The sequence below is a fragment of the Coturnix japonica genome, chromosome 5 (genome assembly GCF_001577835.2).
Source record: "Coturnix japonica isolate 7356 chromosome 5, Coturnix japonica 2.1, whole genome shotgun sequence".
In the NCBI taxonomy this organism is placed as follows: Eukaryota; Metazoa; Chordata; class Aves; order Galliformes; family Phasianidae; genus Coturnix; species Coturnix japonica.
Genome location: NC_029520.1, coordinates 50,704,869 through 50,725,840, shown reverse-complemented (window position 1 = coordinate 50,725,840; position 20,972 = coordinate 50,704,869). Strand labels below are relative to the sequence as shown.

Genomic DNA, 20,972 nt, shown 5'->3' with positions numbered 1-20,972 from the left:
CACCTCGCTGCTTGGATACTCAAACCTTGCAATCCTCTGCCACCCTTTGGCAACAGCACGGTCGTGTCTGCCTCGCATTCCTCGCCTTTATCTGTTTTATTGTAATTCAGCCGACAAGGAACTCTTCCCAAAACAATGGCACACTCATCTGCCCTCACTAAAAGCAAATGATTTACAAATAAGCTCAACTTCCCACCACGTTTTCAGCCTGTATGTCGTCAATCTAGACGGGATGATTTGCTTTGGTGAAAGTTCTGGTGGAGCATGAGCGCAGATAAGTGGAGAGGACGGAGTCGCTGCCCTCATTTCTTATCGGCTCTGCTTCTATTTGTCATTCACACCAGCACCGAGACCAGGAATATACTGTTATAGAGAAGTCTATTTCTTCGGACAAGGAACTAAAATGGAAAATGACCCCTAAAGGACCTTTAGATCCTTTTCCAGCCGTTTAATTTTTTTCCTTTTATCTTATTTTATTCAAATATAAGAGTTTGCATTTATCTCCCTGATGTTATTTGGAGGAGGCTCGCAGCCATCTCAAGCAGCCGGGGCATCCGATGGCCACATCCTCTCGGACGCAATCAGGAAGAGGAGATTTGCCGTCAGCAGCAGCCGTCTGAGCCGTGTTGTGTTTTAACGGGTTGGGGAACCGGTGTTACAAAATGCAAACCGCTCGGCAGGGCGATCATTATGCAGATGCCTACAGTAAACAGGTAGGAAATTAGATCTAATCAGGACAGCCCCCTCCCCTCCCCTCTCTTGGCGCAGGCACTGTGAGTTGATCACATTGCTCTCAATGCAAACCAAGAGAAGGCTGAATTCCAGCCTGAAACCTCAGTGTTCCATTTGTCCTTTTGTCCTCCTGTGTTTGGTTTCTTGCATAAGTCACTGGAAACCTAAGGGCAGCCTTATGATTGCTTTAATTTGAAAGCTCCCAGCCCAGTCTGCTGTGCCCGGGTCTATCACTAAAGCTGCTTGAGGATTTCTGTGATTTGAAGGCAAATAATAAGCACATTGCTCCTGGTCTCCGTGAGTTACATGACTCCATATAACATCTAATCACTTCATCTAATAAATGGTGGAGTGAGTAAAGACACCAACAGGGACAGTTAGGGTCACAGATCGACAATATGAGTTCACGAGCATCACCAGATTCTCATGATGATTGGGACACCTACACATTTTCAGTGCTGCCAGGGGGTCATGCAGATGATTTTCGTCTCACACCCACCCCCCAACCCCCCCCTTCCCCTCCACTCAGCTCGTCCCATCTCATGCATTTGCAATACCTCCGCTCCATCATGCCCAAGTGCCAGACACAGCTGGCTGATTTGCCCTGTGCTTCATCGAGGGGCACTGAGTGACGTGTGGCACTGTGCAGATGGGTTTGGGTGAAGGTCTCCTATTTATGGCCTTGCTGCCTTATCTCCAGCCCAGCAAACGTTATGCATGCAGACAGAGTCTGTTCAGGTTCCCTTGCAGGGCACTTTATCACCCTGACACCGAAGTCTTGCAGCAAAAAAGGCTGTGTCCAGGAAATAACTTTTCCCTGCAGTATCTGTGCAAAGGTTGAAGCAATTAAGGAACTGAAGCCAGCTGCAAAGAAGCCAATGTAGATGGCTCAGCCATAATGGCCTTCCTCAGCATCATGTACAGGCCCTGGGGCATGAACTGATCACCAGGCACTTAGCACAAAGGTCAACACAAAACCCTACATTTCTGTCCACAGTGAATCCTGGCGTTCTGGGACACAACTGCTACTGCACGGAGGGACTCAGATATACCTTCATGTGGGCAATGGGTGCTGCAGGGCCCAATGGCAGAGGGGACCTTTGTCACTCAAGGGTGCTACCTGATTTCCTTCTCTGATTGTTGCAGTCTGAGTCAATGGAAGGACAGCAAGTAGAGCACTGATAGACACTGACCAGAGATGTCATCAAAGTAGAAGGTGAAGGCAAAAAATGGGAATTTTGCTTAAGAAATCAGACAAATTGGGACTATTTGAATATGGTCTCATCAACCCAAGCAATTAAATAAATGATATAGTAATAAATGTAGTGGGGCTAAAATTCTGCTCTCAGATACATAGGGACTATGCAGTGCCACAGAGAGGCCTGCAACATACTTGTATTCAACTCAGTCCTCCCTGCTGCACCCCCTTCTTCACCTCTCTCCCTGTTGCTGTGGGAGGCCAGGAGGCAGAAATGAGCTTTGGCAGCTTTTTGCAGCTTAATGTGACCCTGGCAATACCTGCTCTGTGCCATGAGCTTGCTGCCAATGGAGGAGGACAGTTTGCACACCTGGAGAGGCTGGCACAGCATCCCTGGTCCCCACAGGAGGAGAGAGGGCAGCCAAGGGAAAAAGAGAGCTGAAGCACAGCAGGGCTGACCCAAATGCTCCAGGAAATTCTTGCAAGATGGTCCCCAAGACTGGGTTACCCTGAGGGTACCGGCATTGTGCTGCTGATAGGAAAGCATTCTTGAGCTCCATCCTCCAGAAAGTCTTGCATTGAGCCCTGAAACAGCAGAGTAACATGGGGGGATTAAGAAAGGGATGTACTGTGCTCTATTCTAGGTAATTAAGGACAAGAATGAATAGAATCACAGAGTCATTCAGTTTGGAAGAGACCCCCAAGGTCCCCAAGCCCTACTCCACCACTCCGTGGGCATCACCACTTTCTTTGTCTCTGATGTTTGGTGTGAATTAGCCTAATGTTAACACATCAACCTGGGTACCTTTGCCAGGTGTATTCACCAAATCTACCTTCATCATCTCAACCTCTTCTTAGCTAACTCCATATATAATCAGGACTCCCTCAGGTACCCCTCTGCCAGGCATATTCTCCACTCCTCCAGTTGTTTTAATGGTTCTTCCCAATCCCTTTTGCCAGGCTCTCCTCTTTCTATCACTCCTCTCCCTTCACCAGCTTCTGTGTTTAACAATTCTGCCTGCGTGCTCTTCCGCATCGCTAATAAAAATGTTAAATAAAGCCAACCCCTCACTGCCTCCTCCTCGGGATGCTGAACAAACACCCTGGCAGCTCCATGTGCTGTAATCTCAACTCCTTGTTTGCAGCCCCTCAGCAGCTCTGTGGCCCTCAGGGCCATGTCCTCCCCCAGATCAGCCCGAGGTGCTATCCCAAATGCTTCCTGCAAGCTGTCTCTGGGCATTTCTGGCATAGGAACAGGATTACCCAGCAGTGAGCCATGCAGCCCAAGGGCTGCTGGAGTTCAGGGAATGTTGGGATGCAGCTCTTAGGCATAGGGTTCACCTGGACCATAAATTGTTCGCAATTGCTTCTAAAGGAAATGAAGGTGCAAGGAGGGCTGGCCCGCTGGGAAGTGCACCGTGGTACTGGAGCTGCCTCTGCCCTCTGAAAAGGGAGGGATGTGACATGAAGCCCTGTCAAAAAGCCACTGCTGAGTGAACAGAATCATAGTATCATGGAATGGCCTAGATTGGAGGGGACCTTACAGCCCCACAAGCCCTACCCCTGCCATGGGCTGGGTGCCCTCCACCAGCTCAAGCTGCACAGGGCCCCATCTACAGCCTTGGGCACCTCCAGGGATGGGGCACTCACAAATCCCTGAGCAGCCTGGTTAAAGCATATCAATGGGAAACATTTTAATGTTGACACCCTGAGCTCACAATATCGTTTTGGAAAAGCACTGCAGGTGTCGAAAACTCTCCTGTGTCAGGACCTGAGCAAAGGGAGAGTGGCTTCATCTCAGACTATGAACTGCTGTGGGTGGTGGAGTCCTGCAGCCCTTGGACCACACAGTGCTGTTTCCAAGTCTATTTAAATGAAGAACGGGAAAGGGGCTGTGCTGAGGAAGATGCTTTCTTTTTGGCACATCCCACACTAAGAAGTATTTGCCGATAAGCTGATAATCAGGTGGCCTGGCCACCCCCAGTACGTTAGACCTTGCTGCTTAGAGAATATTTGATCATACAGTATCTCCATTAGGAGTTTGTAATCCGCTATCACGGCATTTGAGAGCCATTTGAGTGTAAGGAGATTTTTATTAATGGTTCATGAGCCTGAAAGTCAAAATTGACTCTCAGAGCAGATTTTAACAGTTTGTGCAGCATTTATATATTTATCTGTCTGTTTGCCACCTCTTCTCCTCCCCCACATCTCCAACCTCCAGTCCTCCCCAGTGCAGAGGTTGCAGCAGCGCTAGCACCAGCAGCAGGAAGATGGCCTCAAGTGCTGGCTTTGCTGCATTTTTCCTTTCCTTTTTCCCTTTTCCTTTCCATCTCTTTCTTCCCCTTTCCCTTCCTTTCCTTCCTTTTCTTTTCTTTCTTTTTCTTTTTTCTTTCTTTTTTTTCTTTCCCTTTTCCTTTTCTCTCCCCTTTTCCTTTCCCCTTTTCATTTTTCTTTTTCCTTTCCCTTTCCCCTTTTTCTTTTTCTTCCCTCTCTTTTTTTTTTCCCTTTCCTTTCTCTTCTCTTCCTCCAAATCCACAGTGCTCCTGGAGCACTGCACAGCCACTACCACAGGCAGAGCAGCTTAAACCTGCAGGCACTACTGCTGTGGGCTTCACTGTATCCATCGGTGCTACATACACTTGTACATATATATTTAAGTACCAATACACGCAAGTATCAGGCATTTAACATGCCTGTATTTTTACTACATGGGTTGGTGCCATGCACATTTATAGCTATGTGCCAGTATGTGCATTTTTGCTATTTACTTCATCAGACTTGCATTCATACATGCATTCACATGATATATGCAGCTACATGTATGCATTGAGAAGAGCATTCACGCTACACGCTATGCTCCATGCACTCCTATGCAGGGCATGTGGGAGGTGCCCCCTCCCCAACTTACAGCCCCCAGTAGGGGCTAAAGGAGGCCATGGCCCTGTGATGACCATGGGGTGCTGCTTCCTGAACTCTGCCTCTTTGGCACACCTGCTTAAATCTCCTTTCCTTGGGAAATGGGAGTGGAAGAAGGGAGCAAGGGTGAGGGCCCCTCTGATGTCTCCTCTCATCCCCTAGAACTGGATGAGACCCAGGACCTAGACCAAAGCCGAACCCAATCTGCAAACGTATCCAGCCCTCCAAACCCCAAATCCAACCCTAAGCCTCCCAAATCCTCCACCATCCCTTCAGTTCCTCCCTGCAAGCCCCAGGTAAGGGCATTACTGGGGCTGAGCGGGGCCTTTTGGGGCTTCCAGTGCACCCATTGGGGAAGCTGTGCTGTGAGTCCCTAAATCCAGCTTTTGGCTGTAATTGTCCTGTCTCCTTGGAAACTGGCAGGTCCTGAAAATGAGATTATGCAGAGCTCATCTCTGCTTTGGGGCTGGGGCAGTGCTCCCAGGCTGAGGCCTGGGCACTCAATAATTGCCTCCAGTTTTCCTTTTTGCCCCCCATTTTTGCCTTTTTTCCCTTCTGGTGGGAAACGTCACCCTGTAGAACAGGGGGTGGATAAGGGGCACCTCAAATCTAATGATGAGCTTTTTGCCCTTAAATCTGACTTTCCAAAACGAAAGCAATGTGGTGAACCATCAACTTCTCTACTGATTTTATTCGATTCAGAGTCCCCTTCTGCAGCTTCCATTCAGAAGAAATGAGTTTAGCTGGAAGGGAGATCTGAAACACTGAAAATGAAAAAGGAGTTTAAAACATTCTTTAAATAATATATTGCATTTGCCGTCTCACCACAGGACTTTGCCCTTTGCCCACACGAGCACCCATTTAAATTAAAATCAGAAAACAGGAAGGGAACATGTGGGAAGTGCAAAATGCCAGGGAAAAAAAAATTAGAGAAAGAAATTCTTGGCACGAACTGTTTTTTTCCTGATAAAAATGAGCTCTAGCTGAAGGAGCTCATCCCTAAAAGACAGGGAACCACTCAGAAAAGAACAGCAAAAGATAAGATGGGAAGAGCAAAATGAGAAAAGTGCTTTTAAAGAGACTGCAAAAAAGAAAAAATCAAAAGCCCACCAAACAAAGAGCTTTTCCAGGCAGGTGTGATGCTGTGCCCTAATTCAACAGGGATTTGCTTTTGCTGAGTGTATTTTGCATGAGTGGTTTTTTGGGGGGGAAGGTTCAACTCCATTGGTTTGCACCAATGCTGGAACGCCATGCGTGGCTTTTTGGACACTGCTGGCTGTGGGGAGCTTGAAGCATCCCTAAGCTGGTAGCAGGGCAGTCATGGGCACAAGCCATGCAAAAAACATCCATGTTCCCCAAGCAATGAGGTGAAGCAGTGTGAAAACTCACCTTCATTTGGAGACAGCTGCTTTGCTGCATGATGGAGGGTGCTTGTTCTAAGGGGTGGGCACTGGTGGAGGTTTTGGGGGCACAGCAGCGTGTTGATAGAGGTGGCTGATGGAAGGAGGCTCTCTGTGGATGCATGGACCCTGCAAGGGTTGAGCAGAGCCCAAGGGGAAAGAGAAACCAATGGATGCTCAAGGCTGCAAGGAGACATCGTGCCCGTGAGCTAAGTGGGGACCTCGGTGGGGTGGTGGCTGCACTTGATGGCAAGAGTGCAGTGCCGACAACTGCTTCCATTTGCCTATCCTTTTCCAGAGTCTTTTAGGTTTATTGCATTAAATCCAAACTGACTACAGGGCTCATGCAGTCCTACGGGCACACGTGAAGAAGTGAGGGCCACAGTAAGCAGAGACATCAGGGAAGAGCCTGATCCTGATTCATTTTGTGAAACTGCAGCTTGAAAACCAGTGCTTTCCTTCCCCAGTTCCTCTTCTCAGACACGAGCCCTGCTTGGTGCTCCCCGTCCCCCTTCTCCCTCTTGATTTACCGCAGGAAGGCCAGGGCTCTCCCTAAATGAAACACCATCCCTCCTCCGAAGGATGAGATTTGGGAAACAGGTTTGAAACGCACAGTTGTGTTATAAAAATATATAAAAAGAAAAGAAATCCATCCTTCCCTGCCCAAAAAGAAGCTGGGCTGTGGGATAACAAAGCCCTCTGCCCACGGAACCGCTGACGGCCACGATGGAAACGGACAACAACCATGGAATGTGCTAGAACCATTTTAATATAATTATACATATCTGCCAAATCCAGGAAGAAAAAAAAAAAAAAAAAAAAAAAAAAAAAAAAGGTTTATGCATATATATCTTTTTTTTTTTTTTTTTTTTTTTTTTTTTCTTTTTTTTTCAGTTAACATCTGCAAGCATAAACGACAATGAATTTCTCGGTTTAAATTCATCCAGGTCAGAGCAACTGCCCAAAGTCCTGTTTGATTTGATGGCTACCGCCAGCATGGCTGGCTGTAAGTGAACTCCAAAGGAGTTCAATGTCCTTGGGTGGTTATTTTCGGTCTTTTCTCTTTTCATTCAGAGACAGTTTGATGTAAAAAGTTTTCAGTGCAGTTCACCTCTGGTGAAAGGCGATCGCGTGTGTTTTATTTTTGTGGGTTTTTTCTTTTTTTTTTTTTATATATATTCTTTTTATTATTATTATTATTATTATTATTTTAGAAAGATGATAATAGGTAACTCAGTTGCTCTGAAAAATTATAACCTATTTAAATCACAGCGGAACTCCCGCTGGTGCGGAGTTCATAGTTGCATACAATACAGGAGATCACAGTTTTGAAGTCTAGCACAGATTAAAAACCACAGATGTACCATTTATATAAGACACACACTGATTGTCTCTTAAAAACTACATATTGACTCCTTATGAACATTATTTTTTCTTTAAATAAAGTAGTGCAGCTAGGACAATCAGTCACACAACCCACACAGCCCTGAACCAAGTTCTCTCGGTGCCCACTTGAGCTGGGCATCAAACAGTTGGATGAGCGCGAGAGAGAAAGAAAGAGGGAGGGAAGGAGGGAGAAAAAAAGGGAGAAAAAGAGAAAGAGAGACGCTGTCCATTCCGAATATTTTAACCAAGGGTTGGCTAACACGTTGGAAACCTCTGGGTGAAGGATCTTTCCACGCACACACAAAAAGAAATAAAAACCTAGACTTTTTTTGTTTGTTTGTCTGTTTAAAAACTGGCCCGTAGGTGGAACGATCTCCCACCTCTTCCAAACAAAGAAACCCAACAATTGCCTAAAACTATAAAGAACACGGATTGGTCTGTCTGTTTTCTGCTCACTAGATGATCTGTCCGTTTAAGGCCTTCCTCCTCCGTTGTCCTCTTTGTCATTCCTTTTCCAGAGCGTCTGAGCAGGAGATGAGTCTGAATGTGGTCACACCAACACTGTCCCTCTTTTTGTCACCGTTGTTGTCGTCGTTGGATTTATGTTCGTTTGTTTGTCCATTTGTCCATTTAGTTATTTTCTCTTTAATTTAACCAAGACCTGACTAAAGCTGGAGCGTTCGGCCCAGCGTGTTTTGTTCTCATCACGATTTCTCTTATTATCACAAAGGTTCCCGCGGGCCTTCACAAAACCTGGAACTTCCATGAGGATGTCTGGTCTTTATAATCCAAGCAGTCAGCATTGAAGTTTAACTTCCAGGAGGCGGTTTGGTCTTTATAATCCAAGCAATCAGTGGTCGAGTTAAAGCCCAAACTGGAGGCTCCATAGCCCTGGGTGGAGAGGGAGGCTGGAGACTGGTTGAGGTGGCTGGTGACCGCGTTGGCACCCATAGGACTCAGGGTGGCCCCCGGTCCAGGGAGCTGGTGGTGCATAGGGGTCAAATAAGATCCACAGTCCATCCCTCCAAAATAGGAGGTTGAGCCGGCATATCCTTGGCTGTAACCTGATGCCTGGGTGTAGGTCATGGGGTAGGACCTCTGCATGCAGGAGGAAGAGGTGGACAGGGGATCGGAGAGCGGGGAGATGGACGCCGGGCTCCAGATGGACACGGGGGCACTGCTGCTGGAAATGGTGGGGACCGAGGTGCTGGAGGGGGGTGTGAACTGCCCGCTGGTCCCACTCTCAGAGCTCACTTCCCGGGCCGGTGAATTCTTCTTTTTGGCCGGCCTCACCTTGTTCTGGCCCCCGTTCTGCTGCTGCTGCTGCTGCTGCCGGCACTTGGCACGGCGGTTCTTGAACCAGACCTGGGAACCAGGAGAGAGGGAGGGAGGGGGGGAAAGATGGAGAGAAGCCTGGCATTAGGGACACACGGGCACCCCGAGGGGCCAAAAGCAAGTGGTGGGGCTGTGGAGGCTGCTGCAGGGAAAGGCTTCCCTTCACCAAGATCATTAGCGATAATAACAAGTAGAAACGGGCAAATCAAAAGGCTCAATAAGGCCACTTTTGGGGGAGAAGGGCGGGGGGGAGCACTCCCTATTTGCTGTTTGCCAGCCAGGGATCCCCAGGAATCACTTTTTAAAGCCTCTTGAAGTCAAGCCCTTAATTAGAAACAACGAAGCACCAGAAAGGGTGGAAACAATTAAGAAAACAGAGGCAGAGCTTAGGGACCAGGTGAAGATCTACCCCCTAAACAGTCTCTCAGATCCCAGCCAGGATCAGCGCCCTGACCAATCTCCACCTCTTCTAGCAGGGTACTGTAGGGGAAAAGGCTGAGGTTGGGCACAGGGAGGGACACAGCACCATGTGGCTCTTGTGACCAGAGAGGTGAGCAGGACAGATGGGGTAGAGGCTGCAAGGGTTGTCCTGGATCTCAGGACCTGCCCCACCAGCAGAACTCCTGGATGTTCTTTGGATTGGGAACCTTCAGGCTGCCTGTGGGAGAGGCGCAGCCTGGTTCCAGCAGAGGGGTCCCAAGGCCTCCTCTCTCCTATCAAAGCCCATCCAGAGGCAGAGGAAGTGCCCAGCCTGGGGGTGCAGGGGTCCCTGGGGAAGCGGGGATACTTTGCATGGGGCCGAACTGCCTGCAAGACTAAGATTTGTCCAAGGGAGTGTGCAGATGCTGGGAAGCCCTAAGGTGCTCGGGCCGGGGAGCAGAGGGCTCATGAGGGTGTTTCAGGGCCCCACCAAGCCCCAGAGCTATGGAAGGAAGGGGCAGCATCCTACAGCCCGGGTTGGGGGCAAGCAGCTGCTCCATTCCTCCCTGTACCATCACCCCTCCTTGAGCACGCTTCACCCCATAGCCATTCGATCACCCTTTAGGTCTGGCCTCATCCCCTAAAATACTTCTTGGTACAGCAAGCTGGAGGCAGAGGGTGCGAGTAGGGCTCCCTACCCGTTTTCTTCCCCGTTCATACCTGCACTCTGGACTCGGGCAGGTTGATTTTCAAGGCCACCTCCTCCCGCATGAAGATGTCGGGGTAGCGGGTCTTGGCGAACAGGGCCTCCAGCACGTCCAGCTGAGCCCGTGTGAAGGTGGTGCGCTCCCGCCGCTGCTTTCGGGGGGTGGCTGCGAACGGAGCCAGAAGCCCTGGCTGTCACTCAGTGGTGCTCGGAGCGCAGTGACCCCCCCCCGGATCCCTCCCCAGAGGGTCGCCCTTGTTCCCGCTGTCTCTCTTAGGGGACCCGCTGCCCATTCCCAGGTGCCTTATTGCAGCGTTGCTTCTTCCTCCCCAACCCTCCCGGCTGGGGTTGGAGCATCTGTTCTCTTTTTGCAGCCCTTTCCCCGGGGAAAAGAGGAGCGGGAAGGGAAAAAGGAGAACCGCAAACTCCCGGCCACTCCAATCTCAGGGTACGGTGTGCCTCTGGGGCTTCTCCTCTTGGGAAATCCATGGGGCAGAGGGGAAAAGGGAGACGGGGGAGAAGAAAAAGGTGCCTTACCGGGATAACCGACGGACGGATGCAACAAATCCATGCCCGAGGTGGTGAGACTCAGGCCATTGACTGCGTAAGGTGGTTGCTTAAGATAAGACATCATGCTAAAGTTGGAGCGGGGAGGAGAGTTGGCCGAAATCCGGGCGAGGGGGGTCCGCCCGAGCGCCCTGCCTGCCCCGGGCGGTGCTGGGGGTGCCGTCGGGCGAAAGGGGGGGGCCTCCAGGTGCCTGCGGAGTGAGAGGAGGGGGTCAGGGAGCTCGCTGCCCCCCTGCCTTTATCCCCACTGCTCTTAACCCGGACCGCAGCCGGATTTGGGAGCTAGGAGAGACTGAGCAGATCAACGCATCCCTCCCAAAAAAGGCAGGGAGGGGGGTGAGGGGGTGGGGGTACGTCCCATCCAGTAATTACTGCCCGAACAAAACCCCCCCATGCCTTCAACTGCCCGCATTGTACGGCCGCCCGGGGCATTTGCATAGGATTCCCGGCCGGGCACCAGCTAATTGTCTCAAGCAAAACTTGATTGGGGCCATTCGCAGACACAAAGAACCCCTCGGCTAAATAAATAATGCAGATAACAAAGCCCAAGGGTGAGAAACAAAGAAACAATTCAAGAAACCTATCTCTCCCCCAGTCTCTTGCAAGGACTTTAATTATCCCAGGTTTGGGTACATTCAGACCTCCCCCCCCTCCCCCGCCCTTCCCCCCGACGTTGCTGCATTTCAGAGCTCAAATGCCCGCTCGGGGAAGAGACAAACTTTTCTGCTCTACCACCATCGCTCCGAGCCCGCAGTAATTTCCACCAGCCATTTGCACCTAATTAGTACTGCGGGTAATTAGATTTGGAGGCGAGTAACAGATTTATTAGGCTTTCAAGAAACTCTTGATGACGGAGCCGGAGCAAAACAAACACGGCGAGTTGTGCGGGGACGGGAGACCCAAACGCCGACAAATGGCCGTACCCGGAGCTCCTGAAAGAGTTAAATGTCCAACCCCGGGGGAAAAAATCAGTGCCTTTTTACCCCCGTGGTTTATATATATATATATTTCAGCCAAATCTCGCCCTTCTCCCTGCGCCGTCGGAAAAGATAAAATAAAATAAACAGGAGCGCAACTTTCTTCCTCAAACAGCCTCAAACTCAACGGTTCGGCTATCGAATAACCAGAGGTTCTGCTCCAGCCTCCATCCCCCCAATCCCGACCCCTCTCTATTATACCCCCCGGTGCAGCGGTGCTGCTTCCAAGTGCGCGGAGCGGCTCCGCGTTCGCGCACAGTGCGCGGTTCTGCGCCGCTTTCACCTCCCTGCCCTGGGGAGGGTGAAGCTTTCCCAAAGGAGGGGGGGGAAGCAGCTCCCGGGGGGTGCGTTAAACTGCAGAGCAACATTAATACGGGTGCAACGCTTGCAAACGAGCCAACGAACAACAACAATAACAACAGAAAACGCGGCCCTAAAATAATAATAATAATCAACAATAAATTCATTGCAATTAAAAACGCTCCGTCCCCGTGAACTCGGAGCCCCGCGGAGCCCCCGCGGCCGCGCAACGCCGCAGCCCGCGGAGCAACGGCTCCGCTCGGCAATCTGTCACCTTTCCCCCTCCTCCCCCCCGCTCTCCTACCAGTTGCTCTGCCCTCGCTCAATAATAATTACCCCGTCCGAGAATTAATTATAATAAATGTTTTCTTGATAAACTAACGAGATAATCCGGGCGGCACACGCTCCCTAATTACGGGCCGCCGGCCCCGGCCCCGCTGATGGATGCACGGAGGGGCCGTGAGCGCACACTGCGCCCCGGGCACCGCGGGGGTCGGGGGGAAGCTCCGGGGATTGGGGCGCAGAGCTGCGGGACGAAGGGGAATTGGGGCTGGGGTCGGCGAGAAAAAGCTCCCCTCGCACCCTGCCCGCATGATTTCCATCGCTTTGATTCATATTTCTTTATCTTATTTTCCGAAATGGAGGGGTTGGAAGGTTGATATCCCTCATCATAAATATATCCGCAACGGATGCGGTGTCTCATCCCGGCTCTGCCGAGCGGTTGCAGCTCCGGAGAACGAACGGGGCAGTCGGGAGCGACCTCAACTCGGGGCCGATGTCCCATTCCTGCCTCCACAATCGCATTTTTATAAGTGCGTTGTTAATTGAGTTGGGTTTTTTTCCTCTTCTTTCCTTTTCTTATTTTCTCTCTTTATATTTTTTCCTTCTGTTTCTTTCTTTCTTTCTTTCTTTCTTTCTTTCTTTCTTTCTTTCTTTCTTTCTTTCTTTCTTTCTTTCTTTCTTTCTTTCTTTCTTTNTCTTTCTTTCTTTCTTTCTTTCTTTCTTTCTTTCTTTCTTTCTTTCTTTCTTTCTTTCTTTCTTTCTTTCTTTCTTTCTCTCTTTCTCTCTTTCTCTCTCTCTTTCTCTCTTTTCTTTCTTTTCTCTCTTTCTCTCTTTCTCTCTTTCTCTCTTTCTTTCTCTCTCTTTCTTTCTCTCTTCCCCTCTTTCTTCTTTCTCTCTTCCCCTCTCTCTTCTCTCTCTCTCCCTTCCTTCTTTCTCCCCTCTCTTTTTCTTTCTTTCTTTCTCCTTCTTTATTCTTCTAACGAAACAAATAACAAATCCCAACTTCTCACAGCACCAGAACCCCGATCCGATCTCGGCCCCACGGAAGATTTTCTCCCTAACGAAACTTGGGCTCCTTCACAAGGACTTTCCCGACTTTCTCTTTGTCAGCGCGGTACTACTAAGGGGCAAGGAGCCTTTGGGAAACGCTTTCCCACGGCCAAATAATAATCATAATAATTAAAATAAATTAAACGGGGAGATACAAAACAGCCCCAGTCGCTCTTGGACCGGGATCTGTTCACCCCAATCCGTTTTGCCCGCATCGGGGTTCGTAGCCCCAAAGCCCCGAGGATGCCAACCCCCGCTGCTCTCAGCGCTGCTCCGCGGGTGCTCAGCGCACCTCGGCTAAATTACTTCGCGGAGTCTCCACGGCGAGATGAGCGGAGTTCCAGTCGGGGGTGGGGAAAAAAAGAAGAAAAAAAAGAGGAAAAAAGAAGAAGAAGAAGAAGAAGAAAAATATATATATTCCCGGTTCTTTCTCATTTTCCAAGTCCACCTTGGGGCCGGGGAAGAATGAAAGGCCAAAGGACCAAAGGACCAGGAGGGGGGGAATAATACGAAGCGAGGAAACGCGCGGCGAGCCCACGGTGGAAAGCGGGGCTTAAGGGCGAGCCGTGGGAATCGCCTGTCCCCCTCCTCCGCTCCCGCATTTGGGCCTTTGGGGAATGTTTCAGCCTTCGGGGCAGCCTCACTCCGCTCGGCCCGGCCCGGTCCGGCCTCCCCAGGGCAGCTCGGGGTATCCCCGGAGCAGCGAGCGGCACCGCCGCATCCCCGTATCCCGCACCCTTCTCTTCTGCCCTCAGCTCCCGGCGTAAAAGCACTTAAAACCAACATTAGTCATAATAAAATAAGCGTACTAATTTGCTATCACCACCCGCTTCCTCTCTCATCTTCGTTGTGTTTAGGAGCGGTGCCCCACGCGAGGTGCACCCACTTACCTGCGGGGCCGCGGGCAGGGCTGGGGGGCTCGGGGGGCAGAGCCGCCGGTCTGGTCCTCTCCAAATTCAGGGCTGGGGTTGAGCTGGGAGAGAGAAAAGCACAAAGCGGGAGGTTAGGGAGCGCGCCGCATGCACATGCCCACGACACTGAGGTTGAGGGGAGGGGTGGGGTGGGGGGAGAAAGGGGGAGAGGACAGAGAGAGAGGGGGGAAAAAAATGTTTGAAAAAGAAGAAGAAATAAGGGGGGAATAAATAGAAGGGGGGGGGGGGGGGGGAGAGAGGGGGCGGACGGTTGCGGAGAGGGATGCGGGGATGCTCGGGGGCTGCGCTCGGTACGTACAGCGCTGGCGGTGCCGGAGTTGGTCGAGTGATTTTATTTTTAATAATAGTGGCAGGGTGCGTTGGAGCTGAGGTCTCTACCTCTCTCGGGGAGCTTTGCTGAGAAAGCGCCTCTCTGGCAACTTTTTGACGCAAACTCTCCAACCAATGGCAGGGAGAGAGTGATTGACACATCTAAGCCAGGGGGAAAATAATAAAAACACACAACAGGGGGAGGAAAAAACAGGGCCGCTGCTGGACCGGGGGGACAATCAGGAGAGAAATAACAGCCGCCGAAATGACACGAGAATGTCCATTAAAAGGAGATGCTCGGTTTAAAAATATAACATTTGTGGATCGCAACGTGTGAAGTCATTGTGCAAGTGAATGTGATGGACTTTAAGCGGAGAGTGTTTAAGGAAGGAAAGAGGGGACTGTAGGAAGCTTATGGGGGCGGGAGGATAATAGAAACAACAAAAGGTATTAAAATATGGAAGTAAACGTTTTTTGAGGGGGTGGACTGGGACGTATGGCAGAGCCTTTGGCTTAGTGTGGGGCTGGAGGAGAGCAAAGAAGAGGGGAGATCCCACCTCTTGGGGTAATGGAGAGAGGTATAGGGGTGTCCCAGAGCCGGGACCCCCCCAGAGAGCACCCCCTGAGCAGAGCTGAGAGTGTTTGGGATGGGAGAGGGTGAGAGAAGGGGACCCGGTCTGTCCTGGGGGGCACAGGCATGTGTGTGAGTGTGTATAGGTGTAATATAAACATATGTATATGTACAGATAAATACAAGCAGTCATGAAATAAACAGGAATACACACACACAAAAAAAAACCCGCATACTCATACTAAAATACATGAATACACAGGATACATCTGAGATACAGCTCTGGATGGAGCCGCAGAACGAGACTTGCGCTGCGCCGCATTTTCAAAGCGGGATGCGTCAGAATTTTTACAGAAATAAACTCTGCTCAGTAAAGGAGTGGTGGGAGGAGGGCCAGGATCTGCGCAGCTCCCAGCTCGGGCCGAGGAAGCAATGTGACCGCGGAGCTGCGCGGAGCGGCAGCGCTTGGGAAGGGAGCGGAGCGCTCAGCCCCGCTTTGCGCGCACTTTCCTCTCTCGTGCCAAAACGCAGCGGCTTCGTCTTTTTCGTGGGGTGACCTATGTTAATGAAGGGACGGCGATTAATTCGCCTCTCCGTGGCTATCCCCGTTGTGCACAACCCAGTACGGTTGTCCTTGGGTTTAGAGCAACCACCGACCCGAGCCGGAGCGGTGAGGGAGCAGATTTGGGATGCTCGGGGTTGGGTCGTTGCAGTGTTATGTGTTATTGGGTTTTTTGTTTGTGATTTTTTGGTTTGGTTTTTTGTTTGTTTGTTTGTTGGTTGGTTTTTGGGTTTTTGTTTTTGTTTCTGTTTTTTTTTGGCCTCGCAAAGAGGGGGAGGAAGGTGGGGGAGAAGAGAAAGAGGGGAGGAGAGAGGAGGGGAAATTAAACAAACAACCAAACAACCCTAATAACCCCGCTGCACAAAACGGCCGCTGCCCGACGGAGCCGCTCCCACTCTTTGGGCGCATTTTGCCAAAGGGACTTCTCTGAAAGTTGGTGCCTTGGCCCCCCCGGGAGCCCCGAATCCCCTCTTCTCTCTCTCTCCTCTTCACTCTTTGGAGTTATTTTTGTGTGTGTGTTTGTGTGTTTTTCTTTTAATTTTCCCAAATCCACGATACTTTCAAAGTGTTATTTGTTTTCTTTTGGTTATGTTTTAGTCTTTCTTTTCTTTTCCTTTTTTTTTAGGGAGGTGGTACCTTTTCAGCCCCCTCCCCCCCCTCCACATACCCCCCACTCTCTCACCACCACCCCCCCTCCACCTTTACATTCGCCCAAAGCTCCGTGGGGGAAAATCCTCCCCTTACCGCTCCGCACGGCCCGCCGCCCCGGAGCGCAGCGCAGAACTAAATATCCCCGTGCAACCCTTCCCCCCCCCCTTTCCCTCCCCCCCCTCCCGCCATCCCCTCCCACCCCCACATATTATTTAATAACCTTAATCCACCTTGGAAGAATGAGAGAGATAATTCGTTCCCGTGTTTCCTGAGCAGGAGGGTATTTTCGAAATCGATTAAAAATGTTATAAATATAATATAATATAGGAGCGGTGTGTTGCGGGCTGGAGGGGGGGGGTGCGGGTGTGTGAGGCGGGGAGTGTTAAGGAGTGGGGGTGTGGATGTAGAAGAAAAGAGGTGTTGTTTGGGGGCTGGAGGAAGCGGAGGGGAGAGAGAAGAAAATTCAATGCTTGGGAATGGAAAAGGGAGATGGGAGCATCATCCCTGCGTCCACCCGAGCGCCGTGGGGCGGCCGCCCGCGGGCACAGCGCTGCCCGCCCCGGCCCCAAAGTTGGGACCGTCCCCGCGTCCAATGGAGCCGGTGGTGGGGATGGACGGTGCGACCGAAAGCAACGAGGGGTCTCTTTAAAATTCCCATCCACTTCAGATGTCTAAAGTAAGATTGTGATGATTTTGTCACGGTTTGGTAAATTTACCCCTTTAAGAGGCTTTCATAAATCCCAGAACACACCTTCAGCCAGATTTGAATATAGATTTAGGTTTTAAAACCCAGAAGCTGGGAACACCGCTTTATCAAAGAGAATTTCCCTTTAGCTTAGCCATGTGTCGGAATGGCTCTCGCAAAGATCGGATCGGAGAGGGGGGAAAAAAAAGAGCGAAACCTTCATCCCGGAGCGATCCTGCACACACTTTGCAGCCGCATTTCGCCTTCAGCCTTAGGAAAAGTTGCCCTCCTCCCCCCCAAATAACAAACCCAAACAAGTGACAGCTGTAGGAACTGTTGGTTTTATTTTTTTTAATTATTATTTTATTTTTTTTAATTAACTATTTTTGAGAGGGGAAAAAGAAAATAAACCAAGCAAACAAACAAAACAACCAAAGCGACCAAACCCCTTTCCGACCTCCTGCGCTCCGTTCGGATAGCAGCTCCGGGCAGGTATACAGAGCCGCACTAACTCGGGCTCAACGGGGAGCGACTTTTGTGCTCAGAGAACCCCCAGATCAGCTCCCGGGATGGAAAGGAACTGTAACTTCTGCTGCTCAGTAAGTTCCTCAACTTCCGATGCCAGTCGGGTTCGGCTCCATCCCTTCGCTCTCTCGTAGCGCTCTTTCTCCCCTCTCTTTCCCTCTTTGCTCTCCTTCCCCCGCTGTAATTTCCGACCCTTCTGCCTAACGCGACCGTTCCGAAGTGGTGTTATCGCCGCGTGTCTCTGCCCGCCGGGGCTGATCGCTGCTTTTGTGTATTATGACAAAGAGAGAGAGAGAGAGAAAAACAAAAATTCATTTCTTGAGGTTAGGAGAAAGTGGAGGAACGACCCCAATCCCCCCCCCCCCCCCCGCCCCCCCCCCCCCCCCCCCCCCCCCAACCCCCCTTTCCTCCCAAAATGAACCGATGTATTATTTGTCATCTTTGTATCTCTGATGGGCTCCTCACTTTTAAGCTTTTCCCCTCATCGGATTTGTGTCTCGTTAAAATATGCCGCACTTTCCTTCAAGTTTATCTGCAATTCAATGGCGGGGTTTCTATTTTCTTTCTGTGTCGTAGTCGTCGTCCAACCCCCCCTCTTTCCCCCCCCCCCCCCCCCTTCATCTCTCCTTTGGGGGTGCAGTGCTGCAGCCACGGGGAAAGCCGCGCCACTTCGGAAAGGGGCCGAATTCGTTTTAAAATGGAATGGTTACAAGTTATTTCTTTCCCTTCCCCCCTTCCCACCCCTCAACTTTCCAAGCGTATGGGAGAGGGATGGAACTTCCTTTGGTTGGATGGGGGGGGGGAACAACCCATCCCGGAGCGGGGCAGCTCCTAAAGTACCTCGAGAGCAAGTCGGCTCCCACCTGGGGAGGGATGGGGGGGATGGGGAGTCGGAAACTTCCCCCACCTCCCCCGAAAAGGAAAATATATATATATATATAGGCAAAGGAAATGCATAAAGAAAAAAAGGAGAAATCCCCTCCAAAATAAAAACTTCGGTAGGGAAATAAATAACCAGCAGAAATGAAATTAGAAGAAGTATTTGGGATAGGGGAGGAGGAAAGCATGAATGGGGGAGGATGGGGAGTGGGTCTGTGTGTCCGTGTGTCCATACATTAGTCTGTGTGTCCCCATACACATGCGTCCCCATAGCTATGTATCCATGTGCCTGTACGTCAGTGTCCATGTATGTCCATACATCCAAGTGCCTGTGTGACCATGTGTCCCTGTGTCCCTGTGTCTGTGTGTCCGTGTGCCTGTGTCCACGTATCTAAGCGTCCTCAAGTCCATGTGTTGGTGTGTCTGTCTGTGTGTCCACGTGTCTGCCTATGCATGCTGCTGGCAGGCTCTCCCACTGCCTATTTCCATCATATTCCTCTCCAGGCCACGAAGTTCCCCTGACGAGCAGAGTCCTACAGCAATCAGATTACAGCTCCCAACCCAGATATTAAAATAACGGTTCCAGTCCAATATCTTTGTGTGTTGGCAAACTTGGGAGAAATGAAGGGGTCGAGGGGAAAGGGGGGGGGGGGGGGGGAGGGAGAGAAAGAGCCAGAAAAAGGGTTTTGTAAGAAAGAAGAAAAGAAAACCGCAGAGAAGCTTTAAACTGCTCTTTCGTTTGTAACCTTTTCCAACCTTTATTCCCCGTATATGAAAAGCTCTTTTTATTGAGACCCAGAAAGAACTTCCCCCCCCCCCCCTCCAACCCCCCCTTTCACGTTTGGATTTTTAATTAGAGCCCATCAATCGCAGCCGTATATATAAAAATCGATATAAAGTAATCCGGGGAGATGGGGCTCAGCTTTTAATCGAAAATCTTCTTTGCCACTCTTTGCAGATCTTCTTTAGCCGCTGGCTGGTGGAGAGACAAATGGTCATTAAAAAATTACCCCCCGAACCCCCGAAGCAACCCCCCCCCTCCCATCCAACCAACACCCCCCCCGCCCAAACAAAGCCACAAACCACCACCAACCAACTGTTGTTGTTGTTGCCATGCGGATCAGAAATTACCCTTAAGCCCAACTCCGATCCCCTCTGCAGGCAGCGGTGCTGTTGGTTCGCCAAACTTGAAAACCGAAGAGCTCAGTGCTGGGCTTTTTTTCCTTCCCCTTCCCGAAGCGGTCGGTGCCGATGGGTTCCCCTCCTCTCCATTTGTCCCTAACAAAGGTCCCAGAGCGCAGCACCTCGCTGCTACCCACGCCCGTCCCCCCGCAGCGCGCAAACACCGCACTTTCTTTTTCCCGTAGCCCCCCCCCCCCCCCTCCCTTTTTATTCTCCCTCTCTTTTCATTTCTTTGGTTGATTTTTTTTTTCCTAAGTGTTTTCCATCATGTAAAATTTAACCCTTTGCTTCCACTCTGTGCAATATCTATTTATTTTTTTCCCAGAGTCTTTTTACTCCTCCGAGTCCCCCCAAACCTTCCTCCTTTACAAAGCCCCGGGGCTGCCGTTCTCCGGTGGGAGCTCCGTATGAAACAATACGCGTTTATTTAAGGGGGGGGGAAATTAATGCTGAGCCCATCCCGGTGCGTTTCTGCGTGATTAAACCTCGCTATTTGTTCCCCAAAGCCTCACATTAACAGCAAGTCTATCGCAGTGCATCATCCTCAGGTTTAATGCAAAGCGAGCGGGGCTGGGCGAAAAGTTTACCCGAGTAATTGCGGCTAAGAGTGGGCTGGAGTTGGTTTAATCACTATTTTCCATCTGATGAGTGCGCTTTAAAGAACGGGCTCCGCATTTTATTAATCTGAAGGAAGCGAACGCTGCCGTCTGTGTACCCCAACCCGCTCCTCGGCTCTAGGAAATTGCAATTTATTTAAAAGCGCTTAATACACCGCACGGGCCGCATCGAGTTCAGCCAAACCCCCTCTTGTACTTTCTCCCTAATCACGCCTAATGAAAACGTGGGATTTTCCCATTATTAAAAAGAAGAGGAAAAAAAAAAAAAAAAAAGTGAAAATATAATGCATCTTCATTAGGAAAATTGACTGCTGCGCTCAAGACAGTTCTTAATTGAAAAGGCAACCTATTTTAATGGTGTGGTTGAGGAGAAGATTACATACTTTATCCAAACACAAAGACAATTAATAATGAGGAGCAGGCTGCTGCCATTAACTCTAATGCGGTGACATCAATGTCAGTGCCGTACCTGGGGCGCGTCCGCTCCGCGCAGACACCGCGGAAGGGGCTTCGGGAAGCGCTCCGGGACGCGGAACAGCGGCACAACGAGGGGCGGGGGGAGCGATGTGCGCAAGGAACCGAGGGACGAATCGGTCCCATCCGCTCTTAACGAGCAATTCGAGAGTCATTTTTTTAAGGGGCCAAATAGAATGAAACTTTCAGTTGCGCCATCATCCACCGAGGAGGTGCGTGGGGACCGAGCGCAGGCCGTGGGATTTTCTCATTTTCCTTTTCTTGTCCACTATTATTATTATTATTATTATTATTATTATTATTATTATTATTATTA

The 20,972-nt window shown here is 50.3% G+C and overlaps 1 protein-coding gene and 1 long non-coding RNA gene across 2 annotated transcripts in view; one reads left to right on the top strand and one right to left on the bottom strand.

Annotated features, from left to right (window-relative positions):
• Nucleotides 1-7,968: 7,968 nt before the first annotated feature.
• Nucleotides 7,969-14,629, bottom strand: OTX2 (orthodenticle homeobox 2). The gene is made up of 5 exons (XM_015865885.2): nt 14,500-14,629; nt 14,160-14,242; nt 10,631-10,851; nt 10,108-10,259; nt 7,969-8,997 (listed from the first exon to the last, which is right to left on the bottom strand). The coding sequence occupies exons 3-5, from the start codon at nt 10,725-10,727 to the stop codon at nt 8,377-8,379; spliced, it is 870 nt and encodes a 289-aa protein (XP_015721371.1). The 5' UTR covers nt 10,728-10,851; nt 14,160-14,242; nt 14,500-14,629; the 3' UTR covers nt 7,969-8,376.
• Nucleotides 14,630-17,073: 2,444 nt separating this feature from the next.
• Nucleotides 17,074-20,972, top strand: part of LOC107315466 — an 89,424-nt gene continuing 85,525 nt past the window's right edge. The window contains exon 1 of the long non-coding RNA XR_001555920.2: nt 17,074-17,578. This is a non-coding gene — a long non-coding RNA (uncharacterized LOC107315466). The remainder of the gene's footprint in view (nt 17,579-20,972) is intronic.

What these genes read in the sequence shown, in the direction of transcription:
- OTX2 (XM_015865885.2), bottom strand. Translation starts at nt 10,727, where the DNA reads ATGATGTCTTATCTTAAGCAACCACCTTACGCAGTCAATGGCCTGAGT. An exon ending in TCCGTCCGTCGGTTATCCCG is followed by an intron (nt 10,260 to 10,630) that starts GTAAGGCACCTT and finishes CTCCGTTCGCAG; the next exon opens with CCACCCCCCGAAAGCAGCGG. An exon ending in TGCCCGAGTCCAGAGTGCAG is followed by an intron (nt 8,998 to 10,107) that starts GTATGAACGGGG and finishes CCTGGTTCCCAG; the next exon opens with GTCTGGTTCAAGAACCGCCG.